Source organism: Littorina saxatilis, linkage group LG9, assembly GCF_037325665.1.
Source record: "Littorina saxatilis isolate snail1 linkage group LG9, US_GU_Lsax_2.0, whole genome shotgun sequence".
NCBI classification, from domain to species: Eukaryota; Metazoa; Mollusca; class Gastropoda; order Littorinimorpha; family Littorinidae; genus Littorina; species Littorina saxatilis.
In genome coordinates, this window is record NC_090253.1 from 10,284,278 (window position 1) to 10,305,229 (window position 20,952).

The following is a 20,952-nucleotide window of genomic DNA, read 5'->3' on the forward strand; positions in this document are numbered from 1 at the left end:
AGTTGCACTGCATGAAATTATGTACAAGGTTACTTGGTATAATATCAGTAAAAAAAAGGCTAACAACTGGGTTAGAATTAATGGTAAAACACATTCTGTAGAAGATGGTTACTATGACTTCTGCACTTTAGAGAAAGAATTGTTTGCTCCAGTAGGTATTACAGCGAGTTTAAATCATGCAAGTCTCATTGCTACTCTTACTATGCCCAAAACTAGAGAAGTAAACGTTGAGTTTCCAACCAAACTCCTTGATATGCTTGGAATTACAAAAATATACAAGGGAACACGTCCCATTGACATGGATGTTAACAGTGTACTGTTTGTTCACATGAGAGAGCTTAACACATCCTATAATCTGTTTAATGATCAGCGTTCTGATCTGCTTAGGATTCTTCCACCGAGTGATGCCTCTTTTTGTAAAATGCACGTGCCAACATTTAAGACACTTCAGTTCAAGGACTTGGAGGAAGGGTGTCATGAATTCCTACACATTGATCTGAAAAATCAAAGTGGACAACCAGTTGATTGTTTGTTTAACATTACATTGGAAATAGTTCCATAAAATATTGAGTATTAAAATGTCGAGTGGACCTACAATAGCTTATCCTGTTGCATGTTCAACTATAGAGTTGAAAGATTTAGCAGACGCTATCGACTTTGAGAGCAATGCTGAAGTTGGTGCAGTGTATGCATTCGAGTTTACAGACACCGGTTATTACAAGAGAAAGGAAATCGACGATGAAAAGAAACCAAGATTTCTCAAACTAGGCCAAATCCGTGATGTTAATGTACCTGATCCAATTGTCGATGACACATTCTACATGTGGAAACATCAGAATAAAAAATGGGTACTTAGTCCTGTTATGAAAAAGATTGACTGGGAAATGAAGTTTGAACTTGTGAGTCCATACACTCTTGTTGGAAAAGACGACACATTCCGTAAGTCAATCAATGCTGGACCACTAATTGTTAGCCTTGTTCCTGCGTTTAACAGCAGGGGAGAAGTTGCAGTTAAACCTTTCCATAAGAACAACTATCTCATTCACAGAAAACAAAGTGTTGAAAAGGACGCTGACACCATTGTCGATTTTATACCCAAGCTTCCAATAGGGCAGAATGCAACTATGATATTTGATATAGTTGTCAGGAAAAGGGAAGAAACCACAAACACTGTTCTAATGAGAGGAATAAATCTCAACTGGAGACCATTAAATGTTGAAGAAGTCAGAGTATTTATTGCTGTTCAAAAGGATTCTAACACAATAAAAAAACAGACGTCAAACCAAAATGTTGTTGTTAACGCAGATATAAATAATTTAACAGAAATAAGAAGTATTAATCTTACTTATCTTGATTTGATTGCTTTCTACTATACAGATAAGGTGTTAAGCAATGAACAGCTTCAAAGCTTAGCAGAAACACTGGCCAGTGAGAATTAAGATAAATATTTTATATTTTGCATTAAAAAGATGACTAGCAGTGTGAAGCTTTATCCTAATATTGATGAAAGTGCAGCAGAAAGTCAACAATTCAGACTGGCACACATTAGTAATATACAAAAACAACTAGAAGATGAATTAGAAAAATATTCTCGCGCTAGACGTAAGTACTCAACAACTTACAACAGCCTTTCTAATGCCAGCACTGGTTCTACTATCCTTGCATCAGCTGCAGGTGTAACGGGAACAATTCTGTTAGCTACCGGAGTAGGGACTCCAGTTTCTCTAATCCTAGGTGGTGTCGCAGCAGCAGTTGGTGGTTTATCATTTATAGCATCAGCTATAATGAAAAAAATTGTGAAAAAGCTTGAAAAACACGAATCCATTTCCACTCTTGCATCATCAAAATTGTCTAGCCTAAAACTGTCTATCAGTAAAGCACTTGAAGATTCAAAAGTTTCTGACGAAGAATTCAAACAGATACAAACAGACTTTGATGACTACAAAAGTAAGAAAGCAAGTATTCAAACAAAAACACGAGCTGAATATAACAAGCCAATCGATATAGAAGATCTGAAAAAGCAGTTTTTAAAAAAGGGGATTCAAATAGGACGGGAAGAAAAAGTAAAAATAGAATCACTTGTAAAGAGTTAACTATTCGTTTAGACAGTCACATTGCATGTATCAGATATAATTCTAACAGTGAAAGAACATATGAAGTAAAGTTTGTAAATGAGAGAGCGTATTGAGCTTAAGAATGTTGTATAAGAGAAAGGGGGAATGTACGTTCTGGGTTACCGATTCCGACAGACCCGGCATTGGTTCAAAACAACCTTACTTTACTGTATTTTTTTTGTATGGATTTATGCAGTATTTTTCTGATTTTGTCGCATGTTTCATTTTAGTAAAAGTTTAGTCCAGAAGCCTATTTTGCGTTAATATTTAGGGTCTGTCGGAATCGGTGAGCCAGAACGTACATTCCCCCTTTCTCTCCTGTACTTGCGCAGGGTTAGAATTCCAACTTGGATCCGGTCCATTCTAGAATGGAACCGGATTCTAACTTCGCGCAGAACATATACATCTCGAAAAGTTGTCGTAGCTGGGAACCCGTTGAGATCCATTCCAACGCCCAAAAAATTATCAGAAGAGTCACCATGAAGTCAAATCACACGTTAGGTTTTCTCATTTGGTTATTTGCTTTGGCTTTAAGTGTATTGCTTCGATTGATAGCTGAATCTGCTTGCAACCGTGCTGTTCAAGACTGTTCAAACTGTCGTCTGCTAGACGGGCTTGTGTGAATCCGAGTCGAGTAAACTGCGGGGTTCAGCGACAAATGAGGGAGTGGCATCAAAATGAAAAGAAGATGAAAAGAAGTTGGAGATACAGTTAAGATATATGGGGAAGAGAAGAGGATGTGCATGTGAGGTGTTAGATGTAGCCAACCTTAGGTGTTCAAACTCAAGACCGGGACAAAGTAGAAAGCGATGTACGGCGACCGACTCTCAGTGCCGACATACAACTTCCAAGCTTTATTGCTTAACGTCTACAACAGGCGAAGTATTGAAGCTTTGGCTCACCTAAACCCGACGACTGAATATGTAAGTGATCCACGTGTAAAAACCTAAACAGAACAGCGCGATGACAGCCAACATTTCTATCCCCGACTGACAAACAGTAACACTGCATGCGAACTGACTTGGGTCAACGATCAAACCAGCACGGCCCGAACTGAATTTGTTGCGCTGCCATTATCGTGCGCATTTCTGGTAAAAATATAAACCCGGTATGCCGAATTGAGTATAACGAAAGCCGATGTCAAATATACACAGGGATATTTTAAAATGACTTTCAAAATGTAAAAGCAGACAGCAGACCTTTTTATAAGCAATATGAATGACTCAATGTCCACATACAAGTTGAATGACGCCGTCCATTATGCTGACAAATGGGAACTAGCTTTGCGCATGAATTCATTGACATGAATTTCGACTGCAGAGGCTTTTGGCAAGCTGAAAACAGGCACGGGCAGGTTTTAGTGGAAAAAGTAAGTGTTTTAAATGAAAACGTCGGAGTAATGGGATAAATAGCTTACACACCTCGTCCTGAATATCTTGCATGTTTTCCCTCGGGTCGATTTTCAGGTATTACCTCGCCAAAGGCTCAGTAATACCTGAAAATCGACCCTCGGGAAAATATGCAAGATATTCAGAACTCGGAGTGTGTAACCTATATATACGCTCTTGCTGTAAAAATGCAGTGAGTTCAGTTTCATTCTGTTAGTTCGACAGCTTGACTAAATGTTGTAATTTCGCCTTACGCGACTTGTTTTTACATTTAGTCAAGTTTTGACTAAATGTTTTAACATAGAGGGGGGAATCGAGACGAGGGTCGTGGTGTCCGTCTGTCTGTCTGTGTGTGTGTGTGTGTGTGTAGAGCGATTCAAACTAAACTACTGGACCGATCTTTATGAAATTTGACATGAGAGTTCCTGGGTATGATATCTTCAGACGTTTTTTTCCTTTTTTTGATAGATGTCTTTGATGACGTCATATCCGGCTTTTCGTGAAAGTTGAGGCGGCACTGTCACGCTCTCATTTTTCAACCAAATTGGTTGAAATTTTGGTCAAGTAATCTCCGACGAAGCCCGGACTTCGGTATTGCATTTCAGCTTGGTGGCTTAACAATTAATTAATGACTTTGGTCATTAAATATCTGAAAATTGTAAAAAAATTATTTTTTTTATAAAACGATCCAAATTTACGTTCATCTTATTGTCCATCATTTTCTCATTCCACAAACATATAAATATGTTCTATTTGGATTAAAAACAAGCTCTGAAAATTAAATATATAAAAATTATGATCAAAATTAAATTTTCGAAATCAATTTAAAAACACTTTCATCTTATTCCTTGTCGGTTCCTGATTCAAAAAACATATAGATATGATATGTTTGGATTGAAAACACGCTCAGAAAGTTAAAACGAAGAGAGGTACAGAAAAGCGTGCTATCCTTCTCAGCGCAACTACTACCCCGCTCTTCTTGTCAATTTCACTGCCTTTGCCATGAGCGGTGGACTGACGATGCTACGAGTATACGGTCTTGCTGCGTTGCATTGCGTTCAGTTTCATTCTGTGAGTTCAACAGCTACTTGACTAAATGTTGTATTTTCGCCTTACGCGACTTGTTTCTTTCTATTGACGGAGCGTTTTCCTATTGGAAGATTACAGAATAGACGTTTAAAAAAAAAAAGTTATTTCTCTTATCCGAAGATTCTGTTTCGGCACCAAATTAGGGAGGAGGATTTGCACTTATGAGATTGAGAGTGTATATGCGCGAAAAACAACGTGCGAATATGCATATGGTTGAAGATGCTTTTGTTTATAGGTAAGAGTTGATGGGGTCCGTATGTGCGTGAGAATGTATCTTTGTACTCTGAAGACAAAAACCAACATTAAAACAAGAGGCGAAGCCTTCAAGGCTCACGTAAGAAATCGACAAACAGTAACACAAACTCAATCACTCCGTCAAACATGCACACACACACACACACACACACACACACACACACACACACACACACACACACACACACACACACACACACACACACACACACACACACACACACAGTAAGCATAGGTGAAACTGTGCAAGAAAGCGAGACCCTCGATCTGCCAAGTAGTCTCGGCCCGCTCACAATAACAATGACCGAGACTTTCAGTAACTCCTTTCTCCTTTGCGTGACGTCTAACCCTCTTACGTCATAATGTGACGTCTTCAAATAGTTTCTATCACACACGTCAAACACTTTTGACCGAGACGTAATCTTTATGCGAGCTTTATCCATAGACTCGGAAATGTTAAAGTTTCTATCACACACACACGCACGCACGCACGCACGCACGCACGCACGCACGCACGCACAGACAGACAAAGTTTATCATCGCATAGGCTACACTTACGTGAGCCAAAAAACACACATACATGCATACTAACGTACCAGCAATTGTCGTTGCAAAAGAATCAAAAACGCTGCCCAATCCCATCACAAAGACACATGTAAAACCTACCGAGATCGTAAGAACAGCCATGGAAGAACTTGAAGACTTCATGGTCATAGCGATACGTCATCAGCTGCAACTCGTTGCACGTGCCGCTCCTTTCAGCCTCTGACAGGGCATTGACCACACACTGGTCGTAGCTTTCTGTCACACTGCAATTATGACGTAATAAATGTGAGTGACACGCTCGCTCTCTGTGTGTGTGTGTGTGTGTGTGTGTGTGTGTGTGTGTGTGTGTGTGTGTGTGTGTGTGTGTGTGTGTCTCTCTCTCTCTCTCTCTCTCTCTTTCTCTCTCTGCGTGTGTGTGTGTGGGGGGGGGGTGTGTGCGTGCTTGTGTGTGTGTGTGTTTGTGTGTGTGTCTGCTTGGGTCTGTGGGGGTTGTGTGTGTGTATGCAATTGTATGTTTCATGCACTTTATATTCCGATTATATGCATCGATTTCATGTCTGATCTGGAAATTGTAATAATCAATACAATGATTAATGCAATAAATTATCTATCCATCCATCTCTGTCTCTGTCTATATCTGCATCTCTCTCTCTCTATCTATCTATATATATATATCTCTCTCTCTCCCTCCATCTCTCTCTCAGTCTCTCTCTCTTTGTCTCTCTCTCTCATTCTCTCACTCTCTCTCTCTCTCTCTGCCATCGCTCTCTCTCTCTCTCTCTCTCTCTCTCTCTCTCTCTCTCTCTCTCTCTCTCTCTCTTTATGGCTACATGTCTCTCTTTCTCTCTCTCTCTCTCTCTTTTTTTCTCTCTCTCTCTCTTTATTATAGCTACATATGTCTCCCTCTCTCTCTCTCTCTCTCTCTCTCTCTCTTTCTCTCTCTCTCTCTCTCTTTATTATAGCTACATATGTCTCCCTCTCTCTCTCTCTCTCTCTCTTTTTTTCTCTCTCTCTCTCTCTCTCTTTATTATAGCTACATATGTCTCCCTCTCTCTCTCTCTCTCTCTCTCTCTCTCTCTCTCTCTCTCTCTCTCTCTTTCTCTCTCTCTCTTTATTGTGGCTACATGTCTTCCTAATTACTTTTTGAAAGAAAAGACAAATGGAAACACTGGAAAGTACAAGAAAAGAATGAACAAAACGAAATATTAATCAGAGGGAGGGATATGGAACAGCCAAAACTGAGACAAATGCTTTTGTAATTTCTTTACAGTGAATACAAAATGTCCAGAGAAATAGCAATATATCTAACATTGACGGACTGTGTGATGATATTATGAGTTATTTCTAATATGCTTACTGTTAGCAAATGATAACAAGACATGTCGAGAAAAAAGATATCAAGCATGAGCCTTTTAGGCGAATGCTGATATCGTTTGTGAGACATGTCTGTTATCATTTGCGAACAGTCAGAATATTAGAAATAACGGTTTTATTACCGTTTAATTCGACCAAAAGAAATTTCGAAGCAACCCCGCGAATTAGACAGAATAGCCGCAATGTCAACTTGAGCGCTTCTACCTGATTATGGCTGTCAGTCAAAGAATTCTCGTGACCCGAGTCAGCCAATCAGAGTAACACACCTGACGTGATGAATATTCACAGGTCAAATGCCTTTGACTTACAACAATCTCACAAGATAAACCATGTTGAACACGCGTTTCGGTTGCTTCGCTTTTTCTCGTTGAACAGAGAGCGACAGATTTAGAACCGACTCCAGACGGATGGGAAATGACGTAAAGATACATTTGATATGAAGCGAGTGGCGCAATTTCACTTGATTTTTCCGAACTTTGATCATTTAGATTTCAAGTGAGCGGTCGGCATTGCACACTCAGACGATGGGCGGTGCCTTGCTGTTCCGTTACGCACCAACTGACAAAACTCGCTTTTCGGTATTTCTTTAGATAAAGAGAGTATTACCTGACAGCATTTGAAGTGTCATTCTTTAGAATAAATCACGCTGATATTGTTGAATTTCATTTTTACTTTGTCTTGTTATTTTTTAGCGTGATAAACAAAAAGGGTCCCTGCCTGAACGTTATAACATTTAGAGGGTCACCTAGAATCCGTCCTGATTGGTAAAAAAACCATATGGGGCACTGAATGGGTAATAACTTCTGCTATTGGTCTGTTTCGACAGTGATATCAAAATCGAGACCGGAGGCACTGTCTCAACAGACCATAGCAGAAGATATCATCACACAGTCCGTCAATATTGGGTAATGTTATTCTCTCAGGTGCCAAGAGACTGTTTCTGCATAACTCTCACTTTCTCTTGTTGCACATGTCGTATGCATTTAGAGCGCCTAGTTCCCTTTGTTTCGGCGATCTCCGATGTATGTTTAAACTGAAATGTACAGTACTACTAAGAATAATGTCATTGCTTCTTTCAAAGGCATTATGCTAAGTTATTGGCCGTTCTAAAGCATCGCATTTCAGACGACCGGTTGGTTGGGTTAAGTTGTGACTTCTTGCAAGATGTACCTGTAACTCGCATTTTTATGTCAGCTTCAGGAAAGTTAAAGCTCGGGAATTCAGTGATGAATAGCATTTGAGCAATTGTTGAAATGACTTCTGGTTGTATGGATGGTATTATAGTTTGTTTGCATTTTGAAGTACCAACGTTTTACTGTGCCAGAAGGCAAATTCGGATGTGCCACCTCAAATTATAATCTAAAGGTAATGTGGAGACCATTAGATACATTACACTGAAGCAAAATACAAATAGAATGTTCTCAAATCGAAAGAAGGGACATATGCACACAAATGCAAATGACACCATTCTTCAGGCTGCATTTTGAAGTGGCAACCTTTTATTATGTTTGAAGGGAATTGCCGTATCGAAGGCAATATTCAATTCCGGGGGAGCAACCTCCCACCAACTTCTTCATGAATGAAGTATCATACATTTCACAAATAAAATGAAGGGTGCGAAGAACCTTATTCAATGTGCAATTTTGATAACGTTTTCTGGCGAATTGGAACTTTCAAAGTTTAAAGGACATCTAGAATTTAGATGCCACTGCAATGGTTTGATTAAAAAAGCTGACAAATTCCTCCATTTTGTATTCATGCGCCTGTACTAACACTTCCGATTTGAGAAGATTCTGCTCATAATTCTTTTCAATAAAATGCAGCCTATCGTTTACATAGTTGTTAACAAGGAGTGACATAAAGGCAACTCACGAGCAGTAGGAAAGGTTCCTGCTTTGTTGGATGGTTCGTTGTTCAATGCATGGCGTTCGAACGCTAGCACATTCTTCCGACAAGGACACGGTCACTGGTAGTAACGCTGCAACAATGCAAGAGAAAATGGCTACCGCAGTGTTTTCATCATTAGTGGTAAGCGCATCGTTCAAATGAACAACATATATATATTTGACTCAGTGCAATCGTGTATGTATCGATTGAACGCTGGATTTTCCTTCTTTGAGCCAAGTGATGTCAGAGGCCGACAAAACTTCATATTTAGGCGGCCAGCCGAGACTACAAAATAGTGCATGATTGTGTTCGTTTAAGGCTGGAGAACACACCTGAGGCCATATTTCAAAGTGGTTAGGCAGTTTTAAAGGTTTGTTTTTATGTTAGTTCAGTGTTTTGTTTATCAGGAAAAAACAAAATGAATAGAGCTTGTCGCGCAAAATTTTGAGATAACGACTGAAGTTTGAGCATAGGTATGAGATTTTTTCACGCAAACCCTACTGAAGAATTTGTGATATTGTATTGTGAATATGTTAACAAAAAAACAATCGGATGATCACAAACTGAAGAAGAGAAATAGGGAAGCAAAATAGAACATCAAACATAGTGATTTTAAAGGTGAATTTGGAAAAAACACCTTGTGTATCCATTTTTGAAGCCCATTTTGAAGCATGGAACACAGTCAAACATAAATTATAAGTGTTAAAGTGGTTACAGTGTTCAGAAATAGTGTTAAATAACAAGTTGAGTTATCCCTCTTCACCAATTTTAAAAGAAATACACCTCTTGTCGCGCAAAATTTTGAACTGTGATGCTTTTACTACCCCCACCCCCTACTCATTTTTCAGAAAAGAGTGCATATTATCTTCCAAATAGACAAGCGAGGTAGTCAGATGATCAAAACTTAAGAACAGAAATAGGGAAGCAAAATAGAACATGCAACATAGTGATTTAACTGGTGAATTCAGAAAAAAACCACTTTTTTACTCATTTTATAAGCTTAATTTAAAGCTTGGAAGACAGAAAAATATAAATTAAAAGTGCTAAAGTGGTTACAGTGTTGAGAAATAATGTTAGATACCAAGTTGAGTTATCCCTCTTCATCACAGTTAAAAGAAACGCACCTCTTGTCACGCAAAATCTTGAACTGTGATCCTTTTACTACCCCTACCCCCTACCCATTCTTCAGAAAAGAGTGCATATTATCTTCCAAATAGAAAGGCAAGGTAATCAGATGATAAAAAACTTCAGAACAGAAATAGGGAAGCAAAAAAGAACACCCAACAGAGTGATTTAACTGGTGAATTCAGAAAGAAAACCTTTTTTACTCATGTTATAAGCTGAATTTAAAGCTTGGAAGACAGAAAAAAAGAAATTAAAAGTGCTAAAGTGGTTACAGTGTTCAGAAATAGTGTTCGATACCAAGTTGAGTTATCCCTCTTCATCACAGTTAAAAGAAACACACCTCTTGTCACGCAAAATCTTGAACTTTGATGCTTTTACTACCCCCACCCCCTACCCATTTTTCAGAAAAGAGTGCATATTATCTTCCAAATAGGAAAGCAAGGTAGTCAGATGATCAAAAACTTCAGAACAGAAATAGGGAAGCAAAATAGAACATCCAACAGAGTGATTTAACTGGTGAATTCAGAAAAAGCCACCTTTTTACTCATTTTATAAGCTGAATTTAAAGCTTGGAAGACAGAAAAATATAAATTAAAAGTGCTAAAGTGGTTACAGTGTTTAGAAATAGTGTTAGATACTAAGTTGAGTTATCACTCTTTATCACAGTTAAAAGAAACACACCTCTTGTCGCGCAAAATCTTGAACTGTGATGCTTTTACTACCGCCACCCCCTACCCATTCTTCAGAAAAGAGTGCATATTATCTTCAAAATAGGAAACCAAGGTAGTCAGATGATCAAAAACTTCAGAACAGAAATAGGGAAGCAAAATAGAAGAGTGATTTAACTGGTGAATTCAGAAAAAACCCACCTTTTTACTCATTTTATAAGCTGAATTTAAAGCTTGGAAGACAGAAAAATATAAATTAAAAGTGCTAAAGTGGTTACAGTGTTTAGAAATAGTGTTAGATACTAAGTTGAGTTATCACTCTTTATCACAGTTAAAAGAAACACACCTCTTATCGCGCAAAATCTTGAACTGTGATGCTTTTACTACCGCCACCCCCTACCCATTTTTCAGAAAAGAGTGCATATTATCTTCCAAATAGAAAAGCAAAGTAATCAGATGATCAAAAACTTAAGACGATAAATAGGGAAGCAAAATAGACTATCCAACATAGTGATTTAGTTGTTGACTTCAGAAAAAACCCACTTTTTTTCTCTCATTTTTGAAGCTGAATTAGAAGTTTGGAAGACAGAAAAAATAAATTAAAAGTGCTAAAGTGGTTACAGTGTTCAGAAATAGTGTTAGATACCAAGTTGAGTTATCCCTCTTCATCACAGTTAAAAGAAACACACCTCTTGTCGCGCACAATCTTGAACTGTGATCCTTTTACTACCCCCCCCCCCCCCCCCTACCCATTTGAACACAAAAGAGTGCATATTCTCTTCCAATTAGAAAAATAAGTAATTTTAAGCAACTGGACATTTTTAAAATACAGTACATCTTTTCTGTCAGTCCAAGGGTTGATTGCTTAGTCCATTAAAAACAAACCGACTAGGATTTAACGCACCTATTTTAAAAAAAAGTTAACATGATAATTGATATATCAGACTTTTTTATGCAATTACTACTGAAGATTCCAGACCAGGTAAAACAATCATTTTATATCCTTTGTCACATTTGTGTTTTTTTTTAATAAATCTATCTATAGCGAGTCTTGTCTCTTTGTGTCATTTAGTTATTATCAAGTATTCTATCCTGGCAAAAAAAATTAAAAAATCCCTACCTACCTACCCTATTTTGTTTAGCCATGTTATTAGAAACAGACAATTTATTTTTTGGGGCCTGAAGATCTTGATACATTTGTTTTAATAGAGAAATAACAAGTACAGCCATTAGCTGTGTCACTCGAATTTCTTTGTCAGGCTGAAACTTAGCTAAGAGTAATACCTAATATACTGGAGCTGTTGCGTTGAAGTCTGCTGTGTGTGTCTGGGTCCAAAACAACTTTCACATTCTCATCTACACACTCACGTCACTCACACAAGTATACAATTCTACCCACACAGGGCCGGACCAAGTTCGTTTGATGGGGGGGGGGGGGGGGGGTCCAACTGAAGGCAGGGGTCCAGGGGCCGCTGAGGCCCCGGTGGGTGCAGGGGAAACGCCCCTTTGGGGGGTCTGGGCGGCAAAACCTCCCAGAAGCCGAGGAAATGTTGCATTTGTGAGGTCATTTTTTGGTCTTTCCTTGCAACTGGGAATCAAAATTGATGTTGTTCATAATTTGAAATAGTTTTAGAAGACCAAATAAACTAAGGGAGTTGGGGGAAGAGCTTAAAAAGTCCACATATTTTTTTATTTTTTTCTCTGAGAGGTACATCAGATGGCCAGGGGGTGGTGGGTCCGGAACCCAGGACCCCCCCCCCCCCCCCCAGATCCGGCCCTGCCACAGAGGCGTTCGGGGATGGGGGTCTCGCACTCGGGCGAATCACACCACAAAATACAAAGTATAACGTACACAGATTTTTCTATTGAACCAAAAAGCAAATTAAATCATGAATAAATCAATCAAGCAAAACTTCCACACAATGACACACTCACTCTCGGTTCACACTGCGCTCTGGGCGTGCACACTTGGCAGCACGTATACCGTTCCGACTCCGTTTGTCTTCCTGCCTAGTCCAGCACAGGCACACGATTGTCCAAGAATCACAATAATCCTCGTGAATGTCACAGCGGGCATAGTAAGGTTACGTAGAAAAGTCCAAAAGGATGCGTTAATGGTGGTAATCCGGCACACACACAAACACATACACACACACACACACACCATAACACACTGACACACACACACACACACACACACACACACACACACACACACACACACACACACACACACACTCCGGTTTGGTAAGTTACCTGATAAATAATGTAGCCTATAGATTTAATGGGGAGACTGATCAGACAGGAAGAGCAATACTTCCACAATTCCGATGTTCAGCGATAAACTTGTTTTCTTCGAGAGTTCGATCTTCGTGCGATTCTGGTGCGTTGTCACCAAGAACGTTAAAAAAAACCACAAGATATCATCATGATGCCTCTCTACAAAAACCAGGTCTAGAAACTCTTCATCTAAAGTCAGTCAGTATTAACCTCCTCAACACAATCCTCATCTTGTCCCATAGTGATTTCTGCCGCCAAAGAACATGTGGTTCTCAACTCACAAGACCGATGTGTCATTCCCTTGCGAAATTCAGATCTACCCCAACTACGTGCATTGATCTGAGCAATAAAATTTAGATGCGATAATCTGCAAACATCTCTTCAACACAATCTGCATCTTGTCCCATCGTGATTTCTGTCGGCAAAGAACATGTGGTTCTCAACTCACAAGACCGATTTGTCATCTTCCAGTGTGAAATTCAGATCTGCCCCAAGTGGCAAGTAGCCTACGTGCAATAAAATGTAGAAGCGATAATCTGAAAAAATTCTTTTCGCGTGAACGCTGCCACGCTGTCATCATATCAGTCCGATGTCATTTATCCAGGGCAGGGATGAACACACTTTTTCATCAGTAGTTTGTTATGTTTATCCGCAGACTGCTTTCCATTACTTGTCGTCTGTTTTAGATTGACTCGTAGGGTTCTTCAGCCAGGCAAGAAGTGCTTGTTTACTGACACGTTCTCACGCACGACATGTCGTAAATGCAAATTCTAACGATTGTTTTTTATTGCACTGATAGAAAATGTCGATAGTTGTAAACTTCTGCCATTTCCTAATGTTTATTTCATTATTTTGCATACGGATATGGCTAATAAGTGGATAATCTGTTACGACACGAAACGCGTTCTAAATCCGGGAAGGGAGGCTACTCCAGCGTACTTTCAGGTGTGTTCTAATACCTTAATCATAAAAACTAAAAACAATTCTAACCAGAATCGATCAATACATAAATGCTATTTGAATTTTTGATCAAAATATGACAATTTACACAGATCGAGACAGTCATTGTTCATCTCGACCACTAGCGCGGTCTCGGAGGAACACTGACTGTCTCGATTTGTGTAAAATGTCATATTTTGGTCAAAAATACATAATTATAACGTATAATAACTGAATCTGGCCGACTGATCTGACTCGCTGTGCAAACTGTATTCTATGATCGGAACAGGCTAATAACCCCAAGAATACCTGACTCAGCCCACCTCTCACTTAGATACATATATCAGGGACCTATATTAGATATAGGTCTATGCATATATGTACAAACAAATACCTACCCGTGCCCCTTAAAAGTGTAAGAGGGAAAAACATCTCCCGCTCAGATTCAACCAAATACCTTTTTACTCACACACAAAGGTGTTAAATTGATAACATTAAAATAAAAACCAGTATACCCCCAAACAACCCCCCCCCCCCCCCCCCATCGACCCCACCCACCCCCCCACCCCCCCCCCCCCCACCCCACACACACCCACTAAAAAAAACTTGACCAAATGTAAAGACTACACAATGTTACCTGTACACAGCACGGTGACCACTGCAGCCCCAAATGCTGACATCATGATGAAGAATGAAGACACTGCCTGTCAGCTGGACACGTCCTGTCTGTCGACTGCTTCCCAAGTACAGAGGGACTTCTAATATATAGCGGTACTGCACCAATCACAGAAGTGGTATTAAAAGAATCCTGATTTGGTGAAGGCGGAAGTCGGGTTTTCCCAACCATATGTGTCATCAAAGGGCGAAGGACCAGTTCTAGAAAAGCTCTTTTGTCAGCTCGAGGACACGAATAGCGCCCAGTTGTGGAAAGTTTCCTTTTGGCACAAGTACAAAGAGCCCTGTCACGATTCATAGGTTCCAAACAGTAAAAGGGTGTAGCTAGCAAGACAAACAGACTGAGGTGGGGGTTTTTTAAGAAAAGGAAAGGGGGGGTGGGGGTGGGGGGGGAGATGTGGAGGAGTAGGAGAAGGGAGTCTGGTTTTCCTATTCGGTTTCGGTGTAGTGAAAATGTAATCTAATGGAATGGCAGAACGACCATGGCAAGATTCACGTTCCAAACAGTGTATGAGACTAGCTATAAGCCTATGAATGAGTGACTGACTGATTGGAATGACGATTGCAGGCTTTGTTTTAATCCGACTTTCCCTCAGACATCTAAACATTTATTCATTCTTTCGACCTGAGCGCTACCCAGGTGTGTGCGTGTTTAGGTGTTATAACCCACATGCACTTATGGCAGTATGACCGAGGTCTCTTACGCGCCACTGTGGTGACACGGGAATGGAACATGGATACCGTCTCTGAGTCTGCACATAAAGTTCACTTGTGTCCGTCACTGCCGGGATTCCAACCTGTGACCAAGGATCACAAGTCAAGTGGTCTACCAAGTGAGCTACCTGGCCCCCGACACACACACACACACACACACACACACACACACACACACACACACACACACACACACACCGTTTTGAATTTGGGAGGTAACCTTTGTCGGATTGAGAAAGAAACCTGCCTGATGACGTCGATGTGCCCTACAAAAAGTCAAGTCTGTACTTCCGACACCCTTTTGCACTCTTTTGATCGCTTATTTCAATTGAATTATTTGTGTTATTGTCAACTAGTCGTGTATTTGAACGCTGAATACAATGAAACTAGCTTCTTAGAGACCCACATTCAAAAGATGTTAGATTAAATGGATTTTCTTCGCGCTTTTTTTACTCTTTTTTTTATTACAAGACTTGAACTCGAATCGAACAATTGTTACCCCAGGATAGTAGCGTTTGGTCCATAAGGTATGTCTTAAAGCTAGTCCTAGCTACAACACACATACAGCGAAGAGCGACCATGCAAAAACAATTCTACACCAACATGCAAACAAACAAACAAACAAACAAACAAACAATCTCAATTTAAAGAAAACAATAACATAAGAAAAACATAGAAGTTAATTTCTTCTGATGTAGGTGTTGATGTTCGCCATGACAGATCTGTGAGTGTCTCGTCCGAGATAAGAGTGCTCAGCCTCCTACCAAAAGAAGGAGAACTTCGACAGCCTGGCTCATTCTCGTGCAAAGTAGAACGTTTTTGCGGAATGAATTCTGCAGGTGACACCAAACCAATCTGTTGAATTATTTCAGAGAAAAATGACTTTGGCGACGCTATTCATTGCTTGTGTGTTTCCTTTTGAAAATACTGCTCTTTGTCAATGATATCAGGCGGTGAACATGGTTGTGTTCGCGCCAACCATTTCTATAGCATACTAAAAATCGGTCATTGTAGAGCCTTTGCTGTAAAAACGCGTGCGTTTTTATATTTAGTCAAGTTTTGACTAAATATTTTAACATCGAGGGGGAATCGAAACGAGGGTCGTGGTGTATGTGCGTGTGTGTGTGTGTGTGTGTGCGTGTGTGTGTGCGTGTGTGTGTGTGTGTGTGTGTATAGCGATTCAGACTAAACTACTGGACCGATCTTTATGAAATTTGACATGAGAGTTCCTGGGTATGAAATCCCCGAACATTTTTTTCATTTTTTTGATTAATGTCTTTGATGACGTCATATCCGGCTTTTCGTGAAAGTTGAGGCGGCACTGTCACGCCCTCATTTTTCAACCAAATTTTGGTCAAGTACTCTTCGACGAAGCCCGGGGTTCGGTATTGCATTTCAGCTTGGTGGCTTAAAAATTAATTAATGACTTTGGTCATTAAAAATCTGAAAATTGTAAAAAAAAAATAAAAATTTATAAAACGATCCAAATTTACGTTTATCTTATTTTCCATCATTTGCTGATTCCAAAAACATATAAATATGTTATATTCGGATTAAAAACAAGCTCTGAAAATTAAATATATAAAAATTATTATCAAATTTTTTTTTTTCGAAATCAATTTAAAAACACTTTCATCTTATTCCTTGTCGGTTCCTGATTCCAAAAATATATAGATATGATATGTTTCGATTAAAAACACGCTCAGAAAGTTAAAACGAAGAGAGGTACAGAAAAGCGTGCTATCCTTCTCAGCGCAACTACTACCCCGCTCTTCTTGTCAATTCCACGTGCACTGCCTTTGCCACGGGCGGTGGAGTGACGATGCTACGAGTATACGGTCTTGCTGCGTTGCGTTGCGTTCAGTTTCATTCTGTGAGTTCGACAGCTACTTGACTAAATATTGTATTTTCGCCTTACGCGACTTGTTTTCTTCTTTCTTTCCAGGGCACACCTGGCCGCTGTTTACAAGCTAAAAATCAGGGTTTTACCGAAGTGTGACCAAACTAAAATCAGATCAAACAAGTCGCGTAAGGCGAAAATACAATATTTAGTCAAGTAGCTGTCGAACTCACAGAATGAAACTGAACGCAATGCCATTTTTCAGCAAGACCGTATACTCGTAGCATCGTCAGTCCACCGCTCATGGCAAAGGCAGTGAAATTGACAAGAAGAGCGGGGTAGTAGTTGCGCTAAGAAGGATAGCACGCTTTTCTGTACCTCTCTTTGTTTTAACTTTCTGAGCGTGTTTTTAATCCAAACATATCATATCTATATGTTTTTGGAATCAGGAACCGACAAGGAATAAGATGAAAGTGTTTTTAAATTGATTTCGACAATTTAATTTTGATAATAATGTTTATATATTTAATTTTCAGAGCTTGTTTTTAATCCAAATATAACATATTTATATGTTTTTGGAATCAGCAAAAGATGGAGAATAAGATAAACGTAAATTGGGATCGTTTTATAAATTTTTATTTTTTTTTTACAATTTTCAGATTTTTAATGACCAAAGTCATTGATTAATTTTTAAGCCACCAAGCTGAAATGCAATACCGAAGTCCGGGCTTCGTCGAAGATTACTTGACCAAAATTTCAACCAATTTGGTTGAAAAATGAGGGCGTGACAGTGCCGCCTCAACTTTCACGAAAAGCCGGATATGACGTCATCAAAGACATTTATCAAAAAAATGAAAAAAATGTTCGGGGATTTCATACCCAGGAACTCTCATGTCAAATTTCATAAAGATCGGTCCAGTAGTTTAGTCTGAATCGCTCTACACACACACACACACACACACAGACACACAGACACACACACACACGCACATACACCACGACCCTCGTTTCGATTCCCCCTCGATGTTAAAATATTTAGTCAAAACTTGACTAAATATAATTAAAAAAAACAGAACTGGATGTCAAGACAATTGACCCCAAGCCCTCAGAGATACATTCCTTCCGCTTCAAACTATTTGTTCAACCACTCCATCAGTTCATGATTTTTCTTCAGACGTATGATAAACAATAAAAGCAAGCTCATTTATATGCAAAATGGCAAATTTATATTAACTTTTTTAAAAAGCATCACACCAATCATCACCAATTTGTTAACATTCTTGACAGAGAGCTGCAACAATGTAGCCTACATTTTCGGTGGGTGAGCGCGACCGCACGTGTGTGTGTGTATGTGTGTGTGTGTGTGTGTGTGTGTGTGTGTGTGTATTTGTGTGTGAGAGAAAGAGAGAGACCGAGAGTAAGCAAGACGAAGAGAGAGAGAGAAATTGTCAAGATTTGCCACATGTCAGTCTTTCTATCATTCTCCCTCTCTCTCCTCCCCCCTCTCTCTCTCTTTCTCTCTCTCTCTCTCTCTCTCTCTCTATCTCCCTCTCTCTATTAGGCCAAACAAAAAAAGTTGTATGTTTCTGGTAACATGGCTGCAAAAAAATAGGGTAGGTAGGTAGGGATTTTGTGTGTGTGTGTGTGTGTGTGTGAGTGGTCAGGGTAGAAAATAACTATACAGTAACGCAAAGAGACTGGACTTACTATACAAAGAGAAAGACAACACATTACAAAACAAATTAGACAAACGGGATGCGGGGTTATCATCCCCCTTGTGTCGTCTGTCGTCTGTTACTTTCGTTTTGACGTTGTTTTTTGTTTGTTTGTTTTTTTACAAATGCAATAAAAGAAAGTCTAGGGTCGGCGGGAAAAAACTAGGTAAGGTCGGGTGATCAGAAACACACAACTTTTTTTTGTGTGCCTTACCAAAGAGACAATTAGATTAACAACAGGGTTCAGTAAAATGCAATCATTGGCATGAGTGTCAATGTTTTTAATTAACGATGAACCGATGGAGTGTCGGTTTACGTACATATTTACCAGAAATAAGCCATGCGTAGAAAGCTGCCATACAATGTGTCCACGCAGACGGGTGCTACCACGTAAAACCATGATGGATCTAAGTCTTTCTTCTTCGAATATGGGGGTGGGGCGTTATTTGGGGGAAAAACAGGGGAGGGGGGGGGGCGGTTGGAGAGTACATTGATAGCGCAAACCTGTTCTTGGACGAGTTGGAACGTTGTGATAAAGCTTGCATTACCGACGCATTATGGGCAATGTCGACCTTCTTTGTTCCCATTGAACAGTCAGTGAATCGTGACCTTTATATTTTCTCAGTTCGTTCTTTCCAAGAATTCTGAGCACAAAATAGCCTTCTATAGTTCGCGCTTTCAAACAGCTTCGTTACAAAATTCCCCGCTTTTTGTCCCCTGGTAAACATCCCCATATTTTCCGTTGAGCTTGTTAGAAATGTCTTGACGCGAGGACAAGTAATGCACTTTTATTTGAAGTTATTGACAGGCAAATAAAGCTTAGAGAAATCTTTCGTGTGGAAAAAGAAAGGCTAGTGTGAAGAAGAAGGCATAAAAGGCAAATGATTCATTTTCTTAATGCTAAATGTGTGTGTGTGTGTGTGTGTGTGTGTGTGTGTGTGTGTGTGTGTGTGTGTGTGTGTGTATGTGTGTACCCATTTTTCCACAGGTTTGGTTGCCTAAATCACCATAAGGCAACCATCCACACGTGGATGGCAACCTAAACTCTGGATGGCAACCTAATTGTGTGGATGGTCGCTTTATTTAACACCGTTAAATTGACTTTTTTGACGGAAAGAATGTCATAACAATGTTCAAAATGACATTCTTTCCGTCCTCTGTGGATGGTCGCTTCATTTAACACCGTTAAATTGACTTTTTTGACGGAAAGAATGTCATAACAATGTTCAAAATGACACTCTTTCCGTCCTCTATAGGCGACGAAATAGGTCAAATTTTGTGCATTTTTTAGAGCAAAATTCTTCGATGCCGGACCGAGTACTGCACCCAGTGCTGTTGTAGTGCAAGTGCACTAGAAAGGCACTGCACCCAGTGCCGCCTCTTAGGTAACCATCCACACTTTAGGTGCGTGTGTGTGTGTGTGTGTGTTTGATCCGGCTATATTGGTAAAATGATTCATTAATAAAGTATACTGAATACGTATGCTTGGCAATAAGGGTAATTATGCATCCGGGGTCCTCTCTTTTACAGACACGCTCATTAAGGTAGGACTGAGAATACTTTCAAAAACGTGTAGAAGGTCTCTTTATCTCGATTGAAATTTCTTCTCAGTACTAATATTTTCCGACGAAACCAATTGTCTTATGCATGGATGTGAAAACATAAATTCTTCTGATCACATGCATGAATCACAAGCCTCTAATTCACTATAAGCTTGAATGTACACACACACACACACACACACACACACACACACACACACACACACACACACACACACACACACACACACACACATACACACACACACACACACATACACACACACACACACACATGTACACTCAACTTTTTTATACGCAAGTCAAGAACAAGGAATATTGACATTTTATTATCATACTGCATTGGAGACGCCCTCGAAACCTTGTAAACCTTTCACGTCCTTGAATAACGAGCACTGCTCAGATTAACAGAAAAAGACAACCATTCGGGGCGATTTAACCGTCTAACTGCTAATTGTGCTTATAATTTCAGCTGACAAGTGAATGTGAATACCGTACAGGATCTCAGCTGAGAGAACAGGGGCAATTTAAAAGTTTTACAAAAAAAACAAAAAAAACCAGGGGCAATTTTTAAGGGCGGACGGCTTGTACAACTTCATGTATAAAAACAACCTTGGAAATAATCAACAATATATGATAAAAGGTATAACAAAAAGAGTGATGTACAAATATGGCGTTCCTCAAGAACACAATCTTGTTACTTGTAAACGGAGGAAAGGAGCACGTGCACCTGGCTACGTGTTTCCGACACACCCCTCAATAGTGAATGGCTCCTCCAATG

General features: G+C 39.6%; 1 protein-coding gene across 3 annotated transcripts in view; it reads right to left on the reverse strand.

Moving 5' to 3' along the window:
- Positions 1 to 14,401, reverse strand: part of LOC138975248 (transmembrane protease serine 9-like) — an 85,684-nt gene extending 71,283 nt beyond the window's left edge. For all 3 annotated transcript variants that reach the window (XM_070347902.1, XM_070347901.1, XM_070347900.1), the window contains exons 1-3: positions 14,303 to 14,401; positions 8,639 to 8,744; positions 5,513 to 5,655 (exon numbers count right to left, since the gene is read on the reverse strand). In XM_070347902.1, coding sequence (XP_070204003.1) covers positions 5,513 to 5,655; positions 8,639 to 8,744; positions 14,303 to 14,348 — 295 coding nt within the window. In that variant the 5' untranslated portion in view covers positions 14,349 to 14,401. The remainder of the gene's footprint in view (positions 1 to 5,512; positions 5,656 to 8,638; positions 8,745 to 14,302) is intronic.
- Positions 14,402 to 20,952: the final 6,551 nt, after the last annotated feature.